This window comes from Lepidochelys olivacea (assembly GCF_965140295.1).
Source record: "Lepidochelys olivacea isolate rLepOli2 genome assembly, chromosome: 5".
In the NCBI taxonomy this organism is placed as follows: Eukaryota; Metazoa; Chordata; order Testudines; family Cheloniidae; genus Lepidochelys; species Lepidochelys olivacea.
Window position 1 is genome coordinate 61,887,279 of NC_140415.1, and position 16,307 is coordinate 61,903,585.

A 16,307-nucleotide genomic window follows, 5' to 3' on the forward strand; every position below is an offset into this window, starting at 1 on the left:
AGGTCACTATCTTAAAACAAAAAAACTTCAAATCCAGACTCCAGCGAGAAACTGCTGAATTGGAATTCATTTGCAAATTGGATACTATTAATTTAGGCTTAAATAGAGACTGGGAGTGGCTAAGTCATTATGCAAGGTAGCCTGTTTCCTCTTGTTTTTTCCTACCCCCCCCCAGATGTTCTGGTTTAACTTGGATTTAAACTTGAAGAGTGGTCAGTTTGGATGAGCTATTACCAGCAGGAGAGTGAGTTTGTGTGTGTATGGGGGTGGGGGGATGTGAGAAAACCTGGATTTGTGCAGGAAATAGCCCAACTTGATTGTCATGCACATTGTGTAAAGAGTTGTCACTTTGGATGGGCTATCACCAGCAGGAGAGTGAATTTGTGTGGGGGGGTGGAGGGTGAGAAAACCTGGATTTGTGCTGGAAATGGCCCACCTGATGATCACTTTAGATAAGCTATTACCAGCAGGACAGTGGGGTGGGAGTAGGTATTGTTTCATATTCTCTGTGTATATATAAAGCCTGCTGCAGTTTCCACGATATGCATCTGAGGAAGTGAGCTGTAGCTCACGAAAGCTTATGCTCTAATAAATTGGTTAGTCTCTAAGGTGCCACAAGTACTCCTTTTCTTTTTGCGAATGCAGACTAACACGGCTGTTACTCTGAAACCTGTCATTGTAAGGAGAGTGATCACTTTAGATAAGCTATTACCAGCAGGAGAGTGGGGTGGGAGGAGGTATTTTTTCATGCTTTGTGTGTATATAATAAGATCTTCTAAACTTTCCACAGTATGCATCCGATGAAGTGAGCTGTAGCTCACGAAAGCTTATGCTCAAATAAATTGGTTAGTCTCTAAGGTGCCACAAGTACTCCTTTTCTTTTTGTGTATGTTGAAAGATGTTAATAGCGTTAAGACCTGGTAAAAGTCAATGGATATGCTAAGCACCCTTCATTCAGGCTAAACAGTGGAGCAATTAAATAGCCCTTTGTTTAATGATGGCTGAAACAATAGAAGCAACTGCCCAAGACACAGACATCATGGCAATGCCAAAGTAGAAACTGAGCCATGTGACACAAGTGGTTTCCTGGCAAGCAATTGCAAATGTAGGGGCTGGGGGTATTGATTAAGTGTCCTTGTGTGTGAAGGAACCAGAAAAGAAGGGAGAAGGCAAGCAGACTACAAAGAAGCAGAGTGAGTGCGACCTTAGGAAGAAGTCATAAGAGATCTTTTGGGAAGAATACTCACTGAAAAGGCAAACTTAGATTTCTGCACTAGGAGATTGCCTCCTGATTGTTTTCTACTGTGTTCAAGGAAACAGAACTTTGGTGCAATCCTATTTATTTACAAAGATTCTACACAAACAGACACCTGACTCCTCTCATTATTTCTTCTCCAAATGGAAACAACCTAGCAAGGCCCCAAATATTAGCTAACTGCTTGGGCTAACAGGCAGCAGTTGTGACTATGAAGTAGACAACAAAATGACCTATGCAAGGCTCCCATGTTTGTCCCTGGATATAATAGCAACATATTGAAAATTACAAGAAAAAATAAGTTAAATCTAAATAAGCATGCAAGTTTTCCATGGTTTGTTTTAAGATATATATATATGCAAATCCGCCTTAATTTACTGTGTTTTGTTTCTTCACTTTAAAAAGTGTTATCTAAAGAACAAGAATTCTCAATAAATAGAAGAGTTACTTAAATGATTTTTGTGATGTTAGAATGATTAGGTCATATATAAATGCAAAGGACCAGTCCTGTGGGTCACACAGGCCTCTCATGGAGAAGTAATCAGGCCTCCCAGGACCTCTGATCCTGAAGCGATCATGCTGCTGCAATACATGGCGCAGGGTAGCTTTCAACTAGAGCCCCTTTTCTGTAAGGTACATAATTTTAAGCATGTGAGTAGTCTCATTAAAGTCAGTGGGATTACTCATGCTTAAAGTTATGCATATGTAGGTAACTTGCTGAACCATGGCCATCCCTTCTACCGTGCTTCCATTGATCCTGCCCCTCTTTCTCTCTCCATTGCACAAATCTGAGGCTGCAGTAGCTCCTGTGGAGGTACATGCACAAGAGAGAATGAAAAGCCCAGTGACTGGGATAGAGTGAGCGCTCAATCAGGACCCACAATATCCAGTGCTTTTGGTGGGGGCCTCTGCTGTCCCAGTTGCCCTTGGTATTGTTAGCTGCAATGGGATCCCATCCAGAACTGTGCGTGGCCTCCTTTTGTGAGGAGGGAGTGCCTCTCATCCCTTCAAGATGTCCTTGGTGGTGGTTCAGCCCCATCTCCGAGGCTGGGATTCACAGTCCCCAGCAATCTCAGACTATAATGGATATTGCAGTGAGGGGTGGAGTCTCCGGCTTTGCTTTCAGTGGGAAGGAAAGGAGCTCCAAGGCCTTTGAACAGCACCCCAGTTGCTAGTAAGGGCCCGCTCCCCTCAGGATTTGCATGCTGCTCTGCAGGTGCAGAAGCTTAACATAGTATCTGAACATACTTTTTTCAAATCTCTCTTTTGTTGCAGGTCAGATCATTTCAGCTCTAAGTGATACAGGACTTCTTAAAAGAACCATTGTTATATTCACAGCAGATCATGGAGAACTTGCTATGGAACATCAGCAGTTTTATAAAATGAGCATGTATGAAGCAAGTTCCCATGTTCCTCTTCTAGTTATGGGGCCAAGCATTAAAGCTCATCATAACCTATCAAATGTGGTATCTCTTGTAGATATTTATCCAACTATGCTTGGTAAGTAACTTGATTCTATTTGAAATAACTGAAACTTTGAGATTTGGGTATGAATTGGTGGTGGCAATAGTAATAGCATTATGTTTAGGGTTCTGTTGTGATAGGTGATATACTAACATAGTAAGATATGATGCCTCCTCTGAAGAGTTTACAATCAGATTTAACACAAGATCAACAAGTGGTGTAGGGATTAAATAGAGGGATTGAAAGAAGTGGGATAAGGGTAACTGTGATAGGAACATGTGGTCACAAAGACTAGCAATGAATGCAATCCGTTCGTTTCAGGTATTTACATTTTTTCCTCTTTTTTTTAGTCTTAAGATGTAAACACACAAGAAATGTTATGGATCTCAGTAATCCCTACTACCTACCTACTTGACCATTGACTGTAAGCATCACAGTACAAGTGGGTCCTGAGAAGGGATTTCAAGTCCAAGTCAAGGTAGTGGCTTTACTTTCTAGTTTGAGGACGATATTCCATTTATAAAGGGCAGCATGGCAGAAATGTAAAGGAACTTGTGAAAGAAGTGGACTAATAGGAAGATTGAGGTGGGCATCATGAGCTGAGAGGAAGGTCTAGGGGTGATGTAGTAAAACCACAAGAGTGGCTAACTGGGAGGCATAGTATTATGAAGCTTCTTGAAGATGAGGACAAGAACAGAATTATCAGACACAGATGAATATGATTTGTTGGGGAAGAGTCAACACAGCTTTTGTAAAGGGAAATCATACCTCAATCATTTATTAAAATTCTTTGAGGGTGTCAACAATCATGTGGATAAGGGTGATCCAGTCAATATAGTTTACTTGGATTTTCAGAAAGCCTTTGATAAGGTCTCACACCAAAGGCTCTTAAGGAAACTAAGTAGTCATGGGATAAGAGAGAGGGTCCTCTTGGATCAGTAATTGGTTAAAAGATAGGAAACAAAGGATAGGGATAAATACTTTTCACAATGGAATGAGGTAATTAGCGGGGTCCCTCAAGGATCTGTAGTGGGACAAATGCTATTCAACATGTTCATCTGGAAAACAGCGTAAGCAGCAAAGTTTGCAGATACAAAATACTCAAGATAGTTAAGTCCAGAGCTGACTGCCAAGAGTTATAGGGGGATCTCACAAAACTGTACGACTAGGCAACAAAGGGCAAATGAATAATAGAAGTGTAGGACTGGAAGGGACCTCAATAGATCATCTATTCCAGTCCCCTGCACTCAAGGCAGGACTAAGTATTGTCTAGAGACTATCCCTGACAGGTGACTGTCTAACCTGTTCTTAAAAGCTTCCAATGACAGAGATTCCCCAACCTCCCTAGGCACTTTATTCAAATTCAGTGTTAAGTGCAAAGTAGTGCACACTGTAGTTGGGATGATTTTTTCCTCATGGGTTCTAAAGTAGCTGTCACCACTGAAGAACGCGGTTGGAGTCATTGTAGATAGTTCTCTGAAAACCTCAGCTTAATGTGCAGCAGTGGTCAAAAAGGCTAACAATGTTAGGAACCATTAGGAAAGGGATAGCAAATATCATAATGCCACTGTATAAAATCCATTGTACACCCACACCATGAATATTATGTACAGTTCTGGTCACCCCATCTCAAAAAGGTTGTAGGAGAACCTGGAAAAGGTTCAGTGAATGGCAACAGAGATGATCATGGGTATGTTATGGCTTCCATAGGAGGACAGACTAATAAGATTCAGGCTGTTCAGTTTAGAAAGGAGACTATTAACAGGGGATGTGATAGAGGTCTATAAAATCATGAATGGTGTGGAAATAGTGAATAGGAAAGTGTTATTTACTCTTTCCAATAATATAAAAACTGCACATTGTTCCCCAAATCTTCCTACCATCCACAGTCAAAACCCTTAAACATGTATAGATGCACACTGAATCCATACTTAGTGCTCGCCTGGGGATGTTGGGCAAAGCACATGTTGGGCTTTGAGCTACACCTCTACTCACCCATTTTGTAGTGTGGATACAGCAAAAGCAAAAGTACCTGGGATTGTGTTTAGATAAGCCTCCACTGCCATTCCCACAATTCCCAGTACCTGCATGCTCTGGCCCTTTAACCTACCCACTTCATTGTCACCCACTATGTACCAGATGCAACTGCTCGTTTATACACAGTTGCTCGGCATTTAACCCTTCATTTCCATGCGACCTGCTTGTTTCTGCACAGCTCAACTGTGCCTAATAGGAAGAGGCACATCATCAGCATCATGTTAGGTGGCTGCAGGAGTACTCCAGAGTTCTGGTTAACCTCTAGTGTGAGTACAGCAAGCGTTATGAGTTTGGGAGGAGTATCCAGAACATCCACGTATGAGAGCATCATGAAGAAGCTGTCAGAGATGGGCCTAACTGGATTGGAGTGCAGCACAGGGAGCGCATCAAGCACTTAAAGCTGAGGATGGCAACAGCAGATCTGGCAACTCCCTATCTATATGCCCTTTCTACAAGGAGTTTGGACCGGGTGCTTGCCACTGCCCAGAGCTCAGAGCCCACCGTCCTTCTTGACATACTTCCGAATGCAGATCATCTTACTTTCAGACCAGAGGAAGGGGGTATAAAATCTGGGGATGGCACTGGCTGACATCACAATGAACTCCCATAAACAGATTGTGGAGCAGGAAGCCCAGGATCAGTCCATGTGGCCGGATGGGTGAGTGGGTGTCCTGGTGGATTTTCAGAGGATCTGTTCTGAGATCGGCCCAGGGAACAGTCCGGAGAGGAAGCAATGCGGGACCAGGAATTGGATCCATAGTCTGGTAAGTGCAACCCATCAACTTTATAATTACCATGTGGGAAATTGTAGCATAAGAGTGGGATTTCAGGATTATGACCAATAAAATCATTGTTATGGAGGATATTACATGGGATGGGTTTATCTTTGGGTGAGGGCAAAAGCCACCCTGCTTTCTCCGCATCATGTGTGATCTAAAGTGATTCTAAGTATTGCCCGGGGTGGGAGGGTGATTTAAACATATATCTAGTGATTCTTAACTATTTTTTAAAAAGAGTAATAGCAAATTATGAACAGTAACAGGCTTAGCAAGCATGATTACATATCTTTCAATATACCACTGACTGCAACTCAATCACCCCAGTAGCATTAAAGCATTGTCCCAGACAGTAGGGATTATAAATCCCACTGGCTGCATTTAGTACTAAAGTCCCTTGTGGACTTCAGTGCTTGGCCGTCTGGTTCTGTCCATTCACAGCACGCTGTCTGGGCTGGGGTTGGGAGTGAAAATCAGTTCTGCTCTTCAGAACTCTCTGCATCCTACTTCAGCCTCCTGATAACATTTGCCTGAATTTTCCCCCACTTCTGGAAGATGCTTGAGAATTTTTCATACAGGAGAAATTCAAGCGGGTTTGTAAAATTCCTGGTCAGGCAAACTTCCAGTGGCTGCCTACATAACTAACCAACCCTCTCCATGCTTTGATCTGCTGTTCAATCACCAGGCAACCACAAAAATCTCCCTTGCTTAGATAGATGGATTTCTGCATGTAGCCTGCAAAATTTGTTCGTCTTTCCAAATAATAATATCCTCCAAGGCTTCCCTGGTCTGAAAGAATATTGAAACTACTACTGGTAACAGAGCCCTACCCTCACAACCACCTCCTGACATTTTTTGTAAAATAACAGTTAAATCTGAAAATCTTACCATGGTTTGTCTTTTGTCTGGGAATGTTGCTAGAAGAAGCTTCTGAATACATCAGTGTATGAAGATGATGAAATAAAAGCATATCAGGTTGAAAAAAGTTTCAAATCTTGGCCTCATTTTGATGCAAAACATAAAGTGGGACGGATTCTTTCCTTTCTCCCAGCCCTCTGCCTCCCTTGAAAAAATAATAAGCTCTTTCATTTTCTTGACAGGCATTTCCACTTCAGCTGTACCAACATTACCACACTGGACTCTTGGGGATAGAACCCTTAACTAGCATAGGAAGAAAAAAAGGTCAGATGAGATGTTCTGTGACATGCGGTACAAGAGAGAAAAATACCAAAAAGCAGAGGAGTAGGAAGAAAGAATGCTCACCCAATTCCTCAGACATGAGCAGAGGAATAGGGCTCAAGCCTAGCTTCTGTTAGACCGACAGTTCACCATGATGGCCAACAGGGTGCAGCTGCCAGTATCCGCACCACAGCCACCTTCATTTCCAGCTCTGCTGTTGGCTCCTGTACCATCACCAGTGCTTGCACACTCTTCTCTGTGGTACCACATCTTGCAGCCAGTGCAGCGACTGGCAAACTCAAACTGACCAACCAGTGACCAGCTCTGCGAATTGGAATGGGCAGATGTACACTATGTACTCCACCCCTGTACAGTGCAGTCACCATGTTTGGCCAGGGAGGAGAAAAACAGGAGGCACACTTGACATCTAGTTCCACTACCAGCAAGACTGACTGTGGAGCTTGGACTTCAGTTAATTGTACTGTTTCACAAACCATTAGCATTTTATTTAACTTTGCACATTTGTCAATAATTGTTTATGGCCAGTGAACTGGTATGCTTGCAATGGCTTTACTATTACTTTGTTTTGTTTTCTTTGGGTTTTGTTAATAAATGGTTTGGTCGCACAATTAGTTGGTGTGTGTGAGTGCATGGAAAAGGAGGAAGAGTCAGGAAGTCGTCTCCAAAGCTTTTGATAAAGTATCAGTCTCTTATCACATAAAGCCAATATTAAATATACAATAGCAAACCAGGTTATACATCAGTACAGAGCCTTTCTGCATCACAGGTTCCCAGCACAGCATCACTGGTCCATATCCACTCACCCTGAGATGCTAGATGTGGCACGAAAGGCATCCCCATTGTCTCATGCTTGCCTGGACCCATTCCTGGTGCTGATCAATGCACTTTCTGGTTTCATATATCAAGTCTGCATATATCAAGTGTCTTAAGACTGTTCCATGTGAAAATTCTTACTTTTAGCCTTGCAGTGTTGTGTAGGGCACAGCAGGCCACAATAATTTTGAATGGTATTGGCCACACAGGCATCCAAATGTTTTTTGGCAATGCCATCTTGCCTTCTGCCTGCCAAATGTGCACTCCACCACTATCCTGTAACTGCTAAGCATACAATGAAACCTTCTTCCGCCAGGTCCTCTGAGGTCAGGGTATGGTTTCATGAATCATGGTAAGAAAGGTTTAGCAGGTTCCCCTAAAATAAAAGTAGACAGACACCCCATTGGTAACCATGCCATTTAGAAGGAATAAGGTCCCTGCTTGTGCAAACAGGTAAACACCAGATATCCTCAATACCCTAGCATCATGCACCTGTCCTGTATTTCCCATGTTGATGAACCTGCCGTTGTGGTAGTCCAAAGCCTGTAGAACCAGGGAGTAGTATCCTTTGTGGATGACATTCACTTGCCTCTTTTGGCAGGCAAACTATGGGCACATGCATGCCCTCAACGGTCTCAGCAGTTTGGGAGCCCCATTCTCTGAAAGCCAGCTATTATTTCAGACACATTAATTATGCCCATTATCTGTGGGCATACTACTTGTGGACTGGTATGGCCTCCCTCATTTGCATGTCCTGGTGCTGGAGGGTCAAGGCAGGTTCCACACTCAACTCCATGAAGGTCTACAACTACTTTCAGAAGTGCTGGAACCACTACTGGTTATCCCAGGTCTGCATGGTTATCTGATACCACCACAATGTGCTACTTGTTCTGCACTGGAAGCCCCAACCTACATTTGGGGAAACTGCTGCAGTTGCAATAAGAATCCGGTCTCTCCAGTCTGCCATGAATATAACCTCCTTTGGGTCCCACTGCCTTACATATTTCAAAAACTGCTGCTGAAATGTCATCCAGAATCTCACAGAACATGTACCCTGATGCATAAATACTTCAACCACCAGCAGGAGCAGCTCAGTTGATGGAATCCATGACATGGCCCCCTCAGCTAGAATGAACAGAAGTGACGAGTGTGCAGAGCTAAAAGTGTATCAGCTAAATGTATTGGCAAGCTAAAACCACTTCCACACAGGAGTCTGGGAAGAACAAATGCTGCCACAATATACCACAAATCCTAGAATAGCTCCAGTTGGTAAAGTGCATCTCACTGTTTTGTCGCCCTTTCTCCTCTGCCCATTGTTGTCTTTTCCTTAATGAATTGCATATGTATTAAAAGTGCTGACCTGCCAGCATTGTAAAGTGACTGTGTTCAAAGAACAGGTACAGCAACAGAAGCACAGTGCAAACACACCAAAATTTCCCTTTTAATTTGTCTCTGAAGAGACCCCATTCATGGGTGAGAAGATAGGTCAGTTTTCATGCTAATCGAAGCCTGGGACTCTCTTTAGTGCTAATTGTAATAGCAATTTTTGTGATCTGAACTGTTGTACTGTAGATACAGGGTGAGACCACCAACACATTTCACATTAGATCATCGAACAGCCATCAGATGGTACTGATAGTCAATTCCTACTGGAGACTGAAGTCTCTCAATCCTATGACCAGTCCCCTGTGTCATCCATTTCCATGATATGGTGCTTTTTGTAACATAGGAACCTATTCAATAGGGATTAGACTATGACACGTAGACCTTCAAAACAGCCTTCAAATTATAACTTTTCAGTCACTTTCACCTTGATTCAAATTCTAACTTGGGACTGTGGAGGAATTGACTCACTGCTGGCATGCCCCCTCATGGCTGGACATGGTATAGTTGATCTATCATACAGTGATGCCCTGCCAATGGCTGCTTCAGCCCTGTGGTGGTCTCTCTTGCGACTCAGCCCTGTGGCCAGGTCACACTTTAGTCCCGCTCCTTCTAGGGAACAGAACAAACAGTCCAATGTCCACACGAAGGTCTTTGGCCCTGATTCTGGGCCCCATGGTCCTCACGTTGTTCTCCCAAGGCTCTCCGTCATCATGTCCCCTACTCAGGGACTTCATGCCATCTTCCCTAGTAGTTGTTTTGAAAACCCACAGTGCTGGGTTCCAGTCCAGATACCCTACACCTGCGGTCAAGATCTGCTCCCAGACTTCCTGCTGCTTCCTCCCTACGCTTACCACATCCTCTTTTTTAGGGTGCCTCCCCACAACCTCTCTAAGTTCATCCTTCTTTTGGGACCTAGATTTGCAAGGCTTTCTCCCTTGGAATCTCCCCAACAAAATCTCAAACAAAGTACCAATTTAAATCAACTTCTGCCCTCCTCTGGCTTAATCCGTCATCCCTCTTATATTTCCCTTATTATTGCCTCACTGAATGCATCCCAGGAAGTCCCAATCCTGCCCTTTTATCAGGACTTACCACTGGAGCTTGCTGCTCCATGTCTCTTCTAGCCTCCTGCCAGACTTCCCTATTCCAGCTTTCCCCATGGTCTTCCTACTTTACCCTCTCAGTCTCTCCACTCTAGAGTCCTAGAGAATGACTGCAGAGTTTCTGTCTGCAGCCCCCTTCTGGTCGGTATTTCCTTTGTTTGTAGTCATCTCTCAACTCCTTTCCTAGCTGGACTTCAGACATATTTAGGCCTGGTCCACAACCCAGATGCAGCCAGATGGCTTAATTGTCCTCTCAGACCAACATCAGCCCTTTCAGAGCCAGGATAGGATATATACCATCTTAGGGACTGGATGTAAAAGAGCCTGTGTTCCAGATTTTGATCCCAAAAATATATTAACAGATTTTAAATCCCTCCCTTCTTGGTTGTGTCTGTCACTCCCTCCAAATAATTTATTGATCCAAGTGTTTTAAAATCCTTCCTTTTCAGTCTTTCTTCTTGAAGTTTGTATTTTAAAGCTCTCTCCTTCCTGTTCTCTCACTCTACTTCTGCCAATTCCTCCTTCCTGTAATCAGTATGTCAAAAATAGAAACATAAATGAAGTAGAATTAAATTATTCAGGTGACTAAGAAAAAAAATAAGGAAGAAGCATCTCAGTCATCTTTTAACCTTTCCTTTCTGGCAAGTGATGAAACAACCCATGCGTCTTTGGCCATTACAAATGTAATTGCTTGGCTTATATAGTCACAAGGAAATATCCTCTCTTCTCAAGATACCATCTTATCTAAATACTTTGTTTTCTGAGAAATTGGAGATTCACTCCTTGCCTGTCTGACTGATTTGAGGGTAAATTGCCCTCAGTACAAGATGGTACAGAAGGTCTTGAGTGACCCTGGCAGAAACTCTGTGTTAGGCATAATTTCCCTAAGATTGCAACTTTAGTTCCATCCTTTAACAGGGTGGGACATGCACTTCCCTCCAGGTGGCCTCAGCTTTGCTGGTCAGCATGGAGGTGGTTTGGGGGGTGTGGCCCAGCCCCATGGGGGAGGCTACAGCTATTGAAGATGTTAGCCTTGAACACTTCTTGATCTTAAAGGAATGCAGTGATTACAGTTCCCACTCCTTGCACAGAAGTGTAAGGCAGCAGGGCTTATATCCCTTGTGCACTCATTTAGGGCTGGGCATAGTCTGGCCCAAAGACTGTCGGTTACTGGTTTACAAAGATACCACTTTTCTTCCTACTGCTAAGTCCTACTGCTGCCTCCATGAAGCCGCCTGTTTACCATAGCAGGATGCAGATCTATAGACTGATGCACAGCCTACAGAAGCAATTTAACAAAGCTAGGAGAGGAGAAGAAAGATGTTAGATGCTAATAAGAAAAAAAAGTCACCAGTATGGGCTATATACCTACAGTAAGTGCCATTAGCAAATGAAGTGACTACTCCATGTACCTGCAATAACCTGTGCATAAAACAGGAGATACACTACTGCAGGCCACTGTGAAATGGAAAACACAGAGTTATTAATGACACATAGTATACTGTGTTTGGGGGTATGATAAAAATAGTACTACATTCTTAATAGACACTTTGGTGTTTAGATAGCATGGGTTATATGGGTGCCTCCTAGAGTATCCATGCATCTTTGTGCACTCCTAATCTAGGCCTGCTCTGGTGGCTGGAGAGTCCCCTAGTATAACTTAGCTCTTGTGGGGAAGCCTGAGTTATGGCAGCCGACCTGGACTGCACCCTGCCCAGAATCCCTTTTGCACCATGTGCTGTTATATTGCTTCCCAGGGTTATGACTCTGAGGCACCTAACTGCTACTTGCCCTTAGTGTGAAGCAGTCTTGTCTGTGCCTGCTGAAACCAGCAGCCTCTGGCAGCACAAGCACTGACTTCCAAGCCTCTGCAGGCCTTACTTTCTCTGTGCAGGTAGTGATAGGCACACACCAATCACTTAGTTTCAGAGCACTCCTCGCAGTATCAAGGCCCTTAATCCACTGAATACTCACTCACAGAATTACCAGGCTCACAGCTCCCAAAGGAACAGTACACATCATCTTGTAACATGCAACCCTGGATCACCACTTCGGTTGATATCACAGCACTTAAACTTATTCTTGTTTTCACTATAAATATATCTATTATAAAAAAAAACAGAGATTCAAGTGATAGTGAAAAGAAAAGGAGTACTTGTGGCACCTTAGAGACTAACCAATTTATTTGAGCATAAGCTTTCGTGAGCTACAGCTCACTTCAGAAGTGAGCTGTAGCTCACGAAAGCTTATGCTCAAATAAATTGGTTAGTCTCTAAGGTGCCACAAGTACTCCTTTTCTTTTTGCGAATACAGACTAACACAGCTGCTACTCTGAAACAAGTGATAGTGAGTAAGAGAATTAGAAACAAATAACATATTAAACAAAATTATAACACCCTGCAGAGTGTATAACTAACAGATTAATTTCTTGTCTAAAGATGCTTGTCTCACCTAAAGTTCTCTCCAGTGTTTTCAACCAAGTCTGCTTGAGACCCTTTTTCATGAAGCAAAACTGCTGTCCTTTTTCTTCCTCAGTAAATTGTGCCCAGGCATCTCCTTTGTCCCTACCAAAATACTCAGGCAAATGTTTGAAGAACAGCTCTGGGTAGGGTTCTTCCACCCCATTTTTTCTCTTCCTGTTAGTTTCTTTCTCAAATCCCCACAATTCTTCATTTGTATTCAGTTCAGACTGGTGATAGGAAACCCACTGTGAATCAGACAGTACTTAATTTACATGTAAACAGATGGATAAACATCTCCTCTCTGACAGGAAGCCTGTTTTTCACCTTTGCTCGTGACCAGTCCCTAGCCACAGACATTAAGAAGACATTTTCCATATATATGTATACACACAACTCCTTACATAGTATCTGTACATACATTTCACAATGATACTGAGTGACACCAACTTTTATTCAAGATCTTGCATTACACTGTTTTGCTGAGCTATAATGTAAATACCAGAGGGAGGAGATCCTGTAACCCCTATGTGCCCCTTGTCAGTTGGCACTAAGAGGTTCCTGAGTCAAAGCTGTGGCCCTACCCTTGAGAGACCCCTTTTGCTCCCCACCCAGCTTCCAGCATGGGATTGCAAGGAGATGGGTGACCTTGAGTGAATCACTTCAGCTCTCTGTGCCTCCGTTTTCTCATCTGTAAAATGGGAGTAGTGATACTGACCCTTTGTAAATAATTTAATTTACTGCTGAAAAGCACGATATAAAAGCTAAATAATATTAATGCAGTGCCTGGGCCAAGTGAATCCTCCCCCAATCCCATATGGAGTTTTTAGGGCCCCTTTATGTTGCTCTGGTCTTTTCATATGGCATAAAGGGACCAGAGTGTTCGTGGATATCACCTCAGACGTACAAAGACAAAAGAGCATGACATGAACTGCAATATGGGCCCTCTAAGATGGAATTCACATTGCTGTGACAACCATATTTTAGAATTTCCTTGCTTGTTGTTTTATGCCTCAATAATCTTCCTTTTAGTGAACCTCTGTGTTTCTGTTTCCTAACAGGAAGTATAATTAGAGGGCATGGTTTAACACACTAGTATGGTCACTGTTCAGATAACTAATAATTTAGTGTTTTGATATAACGTTCATTATCATTACTAGAGTTAATTAAAAGAAGGCTTAACTATGTTTATATCTTTGTTCAGATATAGCTAGAATTCCTATCCCGCAGAATCTCAGTGGATATTCCTTGATACCATTGTTGGCTGAAATGGCAGAAGATGAAGTTTCATCCAGAAGGCTGCACCCCCCATGGGTCCTGAGTGAATTCCATGGATGTAATGTGAATTCTTCCACCTATATGCTTCGAACTGACAAATGGAAATATATAGCATATTCAGATGGGCATTCAGTACCTTCTCAGCTCTTTGGTATACTAACCACGTTTCTTCACTAGATATTTTTAGGTTTCAGAGTAGCAGCCATGTTATTCTGTATCCGTAAAAAGAAAAGGAGTACTTGTGGCACCTTAGGGACTAACAAATTTATTAGAGCATAAGCTTTCGTGAGCTACAGCTCACTTCATTGGATGCATACTGTGGAAAGTATAGTGGGGACATTTTATATACACAGAGAACATGGAACAATGGATGTTACTATACAGACTGTAACAAGAGTGATCAGGAAAGGTGAGCTATTATCAGCAGGAGAGCAGGGTGGGGTAGAGGGGGGAACCTTTTGTAGTGATAACCAAGGTGGGCCATTTCCAGCATTTTACAAGAACAGTAGCGGGGAAGGTTCCCCCCCCCTTCCCCCTGCTCTCCTGCTGGTAATAGCTCACCTTTCCTGATCTAATAAATTTGTTAGTCTCTAAGGTGCCACAAGTACTCCTTTTCTTTTTATAGATATTTTTAATGGTTCTGTTTTTACCAAATCATATCTTGGCAAATTGCACTTAACTGGTTTTTGTTTGTTATAGATCTGTCTGCTGATCCAGATGAACTAACAAACATAGCTACAACATTTCCAGAAGTCACACATTTCTTGGACAAAAAGCTTCGCTCCATAGTAAACTATCCAAGAATCTCTGCCTCTGTGCACAAGTACAACAAGAAGCAATTTATCAACTGGAAACAAAGTTTGGGACAGAATTATTCCAACATTATAGCTAATCTCAGATGGCATCAGGACTGGTTAAAAGAACCAAGAAAGTATAAAGATGCAATTCACAGATGGCTCCAAATGAACACTAATGAATAAAGTAACTGCAACAAGGGATTATTGACTGCCCTTATAGTAACAATTTTTATTAAATGAGCGCAAGGAACGCACTCAGGAAATGAAAATATGCAGTTGTAATTGCAACACTATTTGTTTGCTAATTTAAAATAGCAATCCATGAAAATAAAGCTCGCACAAGCTTTTATATCCTTGTTAGCAAGTTAAATGTTTGTTATATAACTGACCATGATACCAAACCTAGCTCCCATCATGTAAAATTTAATATCTGTGGGGGTTAATCAATTTTTAAGAATACATGGGAAGGAAGTACACATACATCAAAATTGCTTTCTATAAAATACTGTGTATTAAGAAAATACCGAATGTATTAGCCAATTAATATTTAAGCAATAAAATGCAAAGCAGATTTTGCATGTGTAAGGACTAATTAAAAACTGAATAAAGACCTCAGGATTTGATCCAGTGGGATACAGATTATAGTGAAATATCCTAGTATCCCAATAGATTTTAAAATAGTAATGAAAAAGATTCCCCAACCCACTCGCCCCACACACACACACACACCAGAGAGGATGTAGAGCATCAAAAAAGGGTAATAACTAGTGTTGGTCTGAACAAAAATTCTGAGGCTATGGTAGGTACCTGAATAAACAACTAACTCACTCACTGTCTGTGACGGGTTGAATCACAGTAACCCCATTGAGGCTGCTAACTGATGTGCCAAGACTACTTCTGCCCCTGCTTTCCCTGCCCTCCCAGCTTGGGACTTCAGCACCCAGCCTGGTTTGAGCCAGACCCGCTAGCCTGCTGCAAACCCAGACCCAGGTCTGAACCACGTCCCCTAACAGTTCTAGGCTTAAACTGAAAGCAGTTAAGAAGTGTTCCTGTTTTTAACACTCAGATGCCCAACTCCCAATGGGGTCCAAACCCCAAATAAATCCATTTTATTATACAGGGTAAACTCATAAATTGTTCACCCTCTATAACACTGATAGAGAGATATGCAGAGCTGTTTGCCCACCCCCAGGTATTAATACATTCTCTGGGTTAATAAGTAAAAAATGATTTTATTAAATACAGAAAGTAGGATTTAAGTGGTTCCAAGTAGTAACAAACAGAACAAAGTGAATTACCAAGCAAAATAAAATAGAACACGCAAGTCTATGTCTAATACAGTAAGAAAACTGAATACAGATAAAAACCTCACCTAGTAAGCTTCCTTTTGCAAACTAGTCACCTAGTCTGAGTCCAACAATCACTCACACCCCCTGTAGTTACTGTGCTTTGTTCCAGTTTCTTTCAGGTATCCTTAGGGGTGGAGAGGCTATCTCTTTAGCCAGCTGAAGACAAAATGGAGGGGTCTCCCTGGGGTTTAAATAGACTTTCTCTTGTGGGTGGACTCCCCTCCCTGCCCCTGTGTAGAATCCAGCTACAAAATGGAGTTTTGGAGTCACATGTCCATGCACGACTCAGTTTTTATAGGTTTCAGAGTAACAGCCGTGTTAGTCTGTATTCGCAAAAAGAAAAGGAGTACTTGTGGCACCTTAGAGACTAACCAATTTATTTGAGCATGA

The 16,307-nt window shown here is 42.4% G+C and overlaps 1 protein-coding gene across 1 annotated transcript in view; it reads left to right on the forward strand.

Moving 5' to 3' along the window:
• ARSK (arylsulfatase family member K) overlaps window positions 1-14,917 on the forward strand; it is a 59,514-nt gene extending 44,597 nt beyond the window's left edge. The window contains exons 6-8 of the mRNA XM_084628234.1: window positions 2,531-2,755; window positions 13,698-13,922; window positions 14,471-14,917. Coding sequence (XP_084484360.1) covers window positions 2,531-2,755; window positions 13,698-13,922; window positions 14,471-14,751 — 731 coding nt within the window. The 3' untranslated portion in view covers window positions 14,752-14,917. The remainder of the gene's footprint in view (window positions 1-2,530; window positions 2,756-13,697; window positions 13,923-14,470) is intronic.
• Window positions 14,918-16,307: the final 1,390 nt, after the last annotated feature.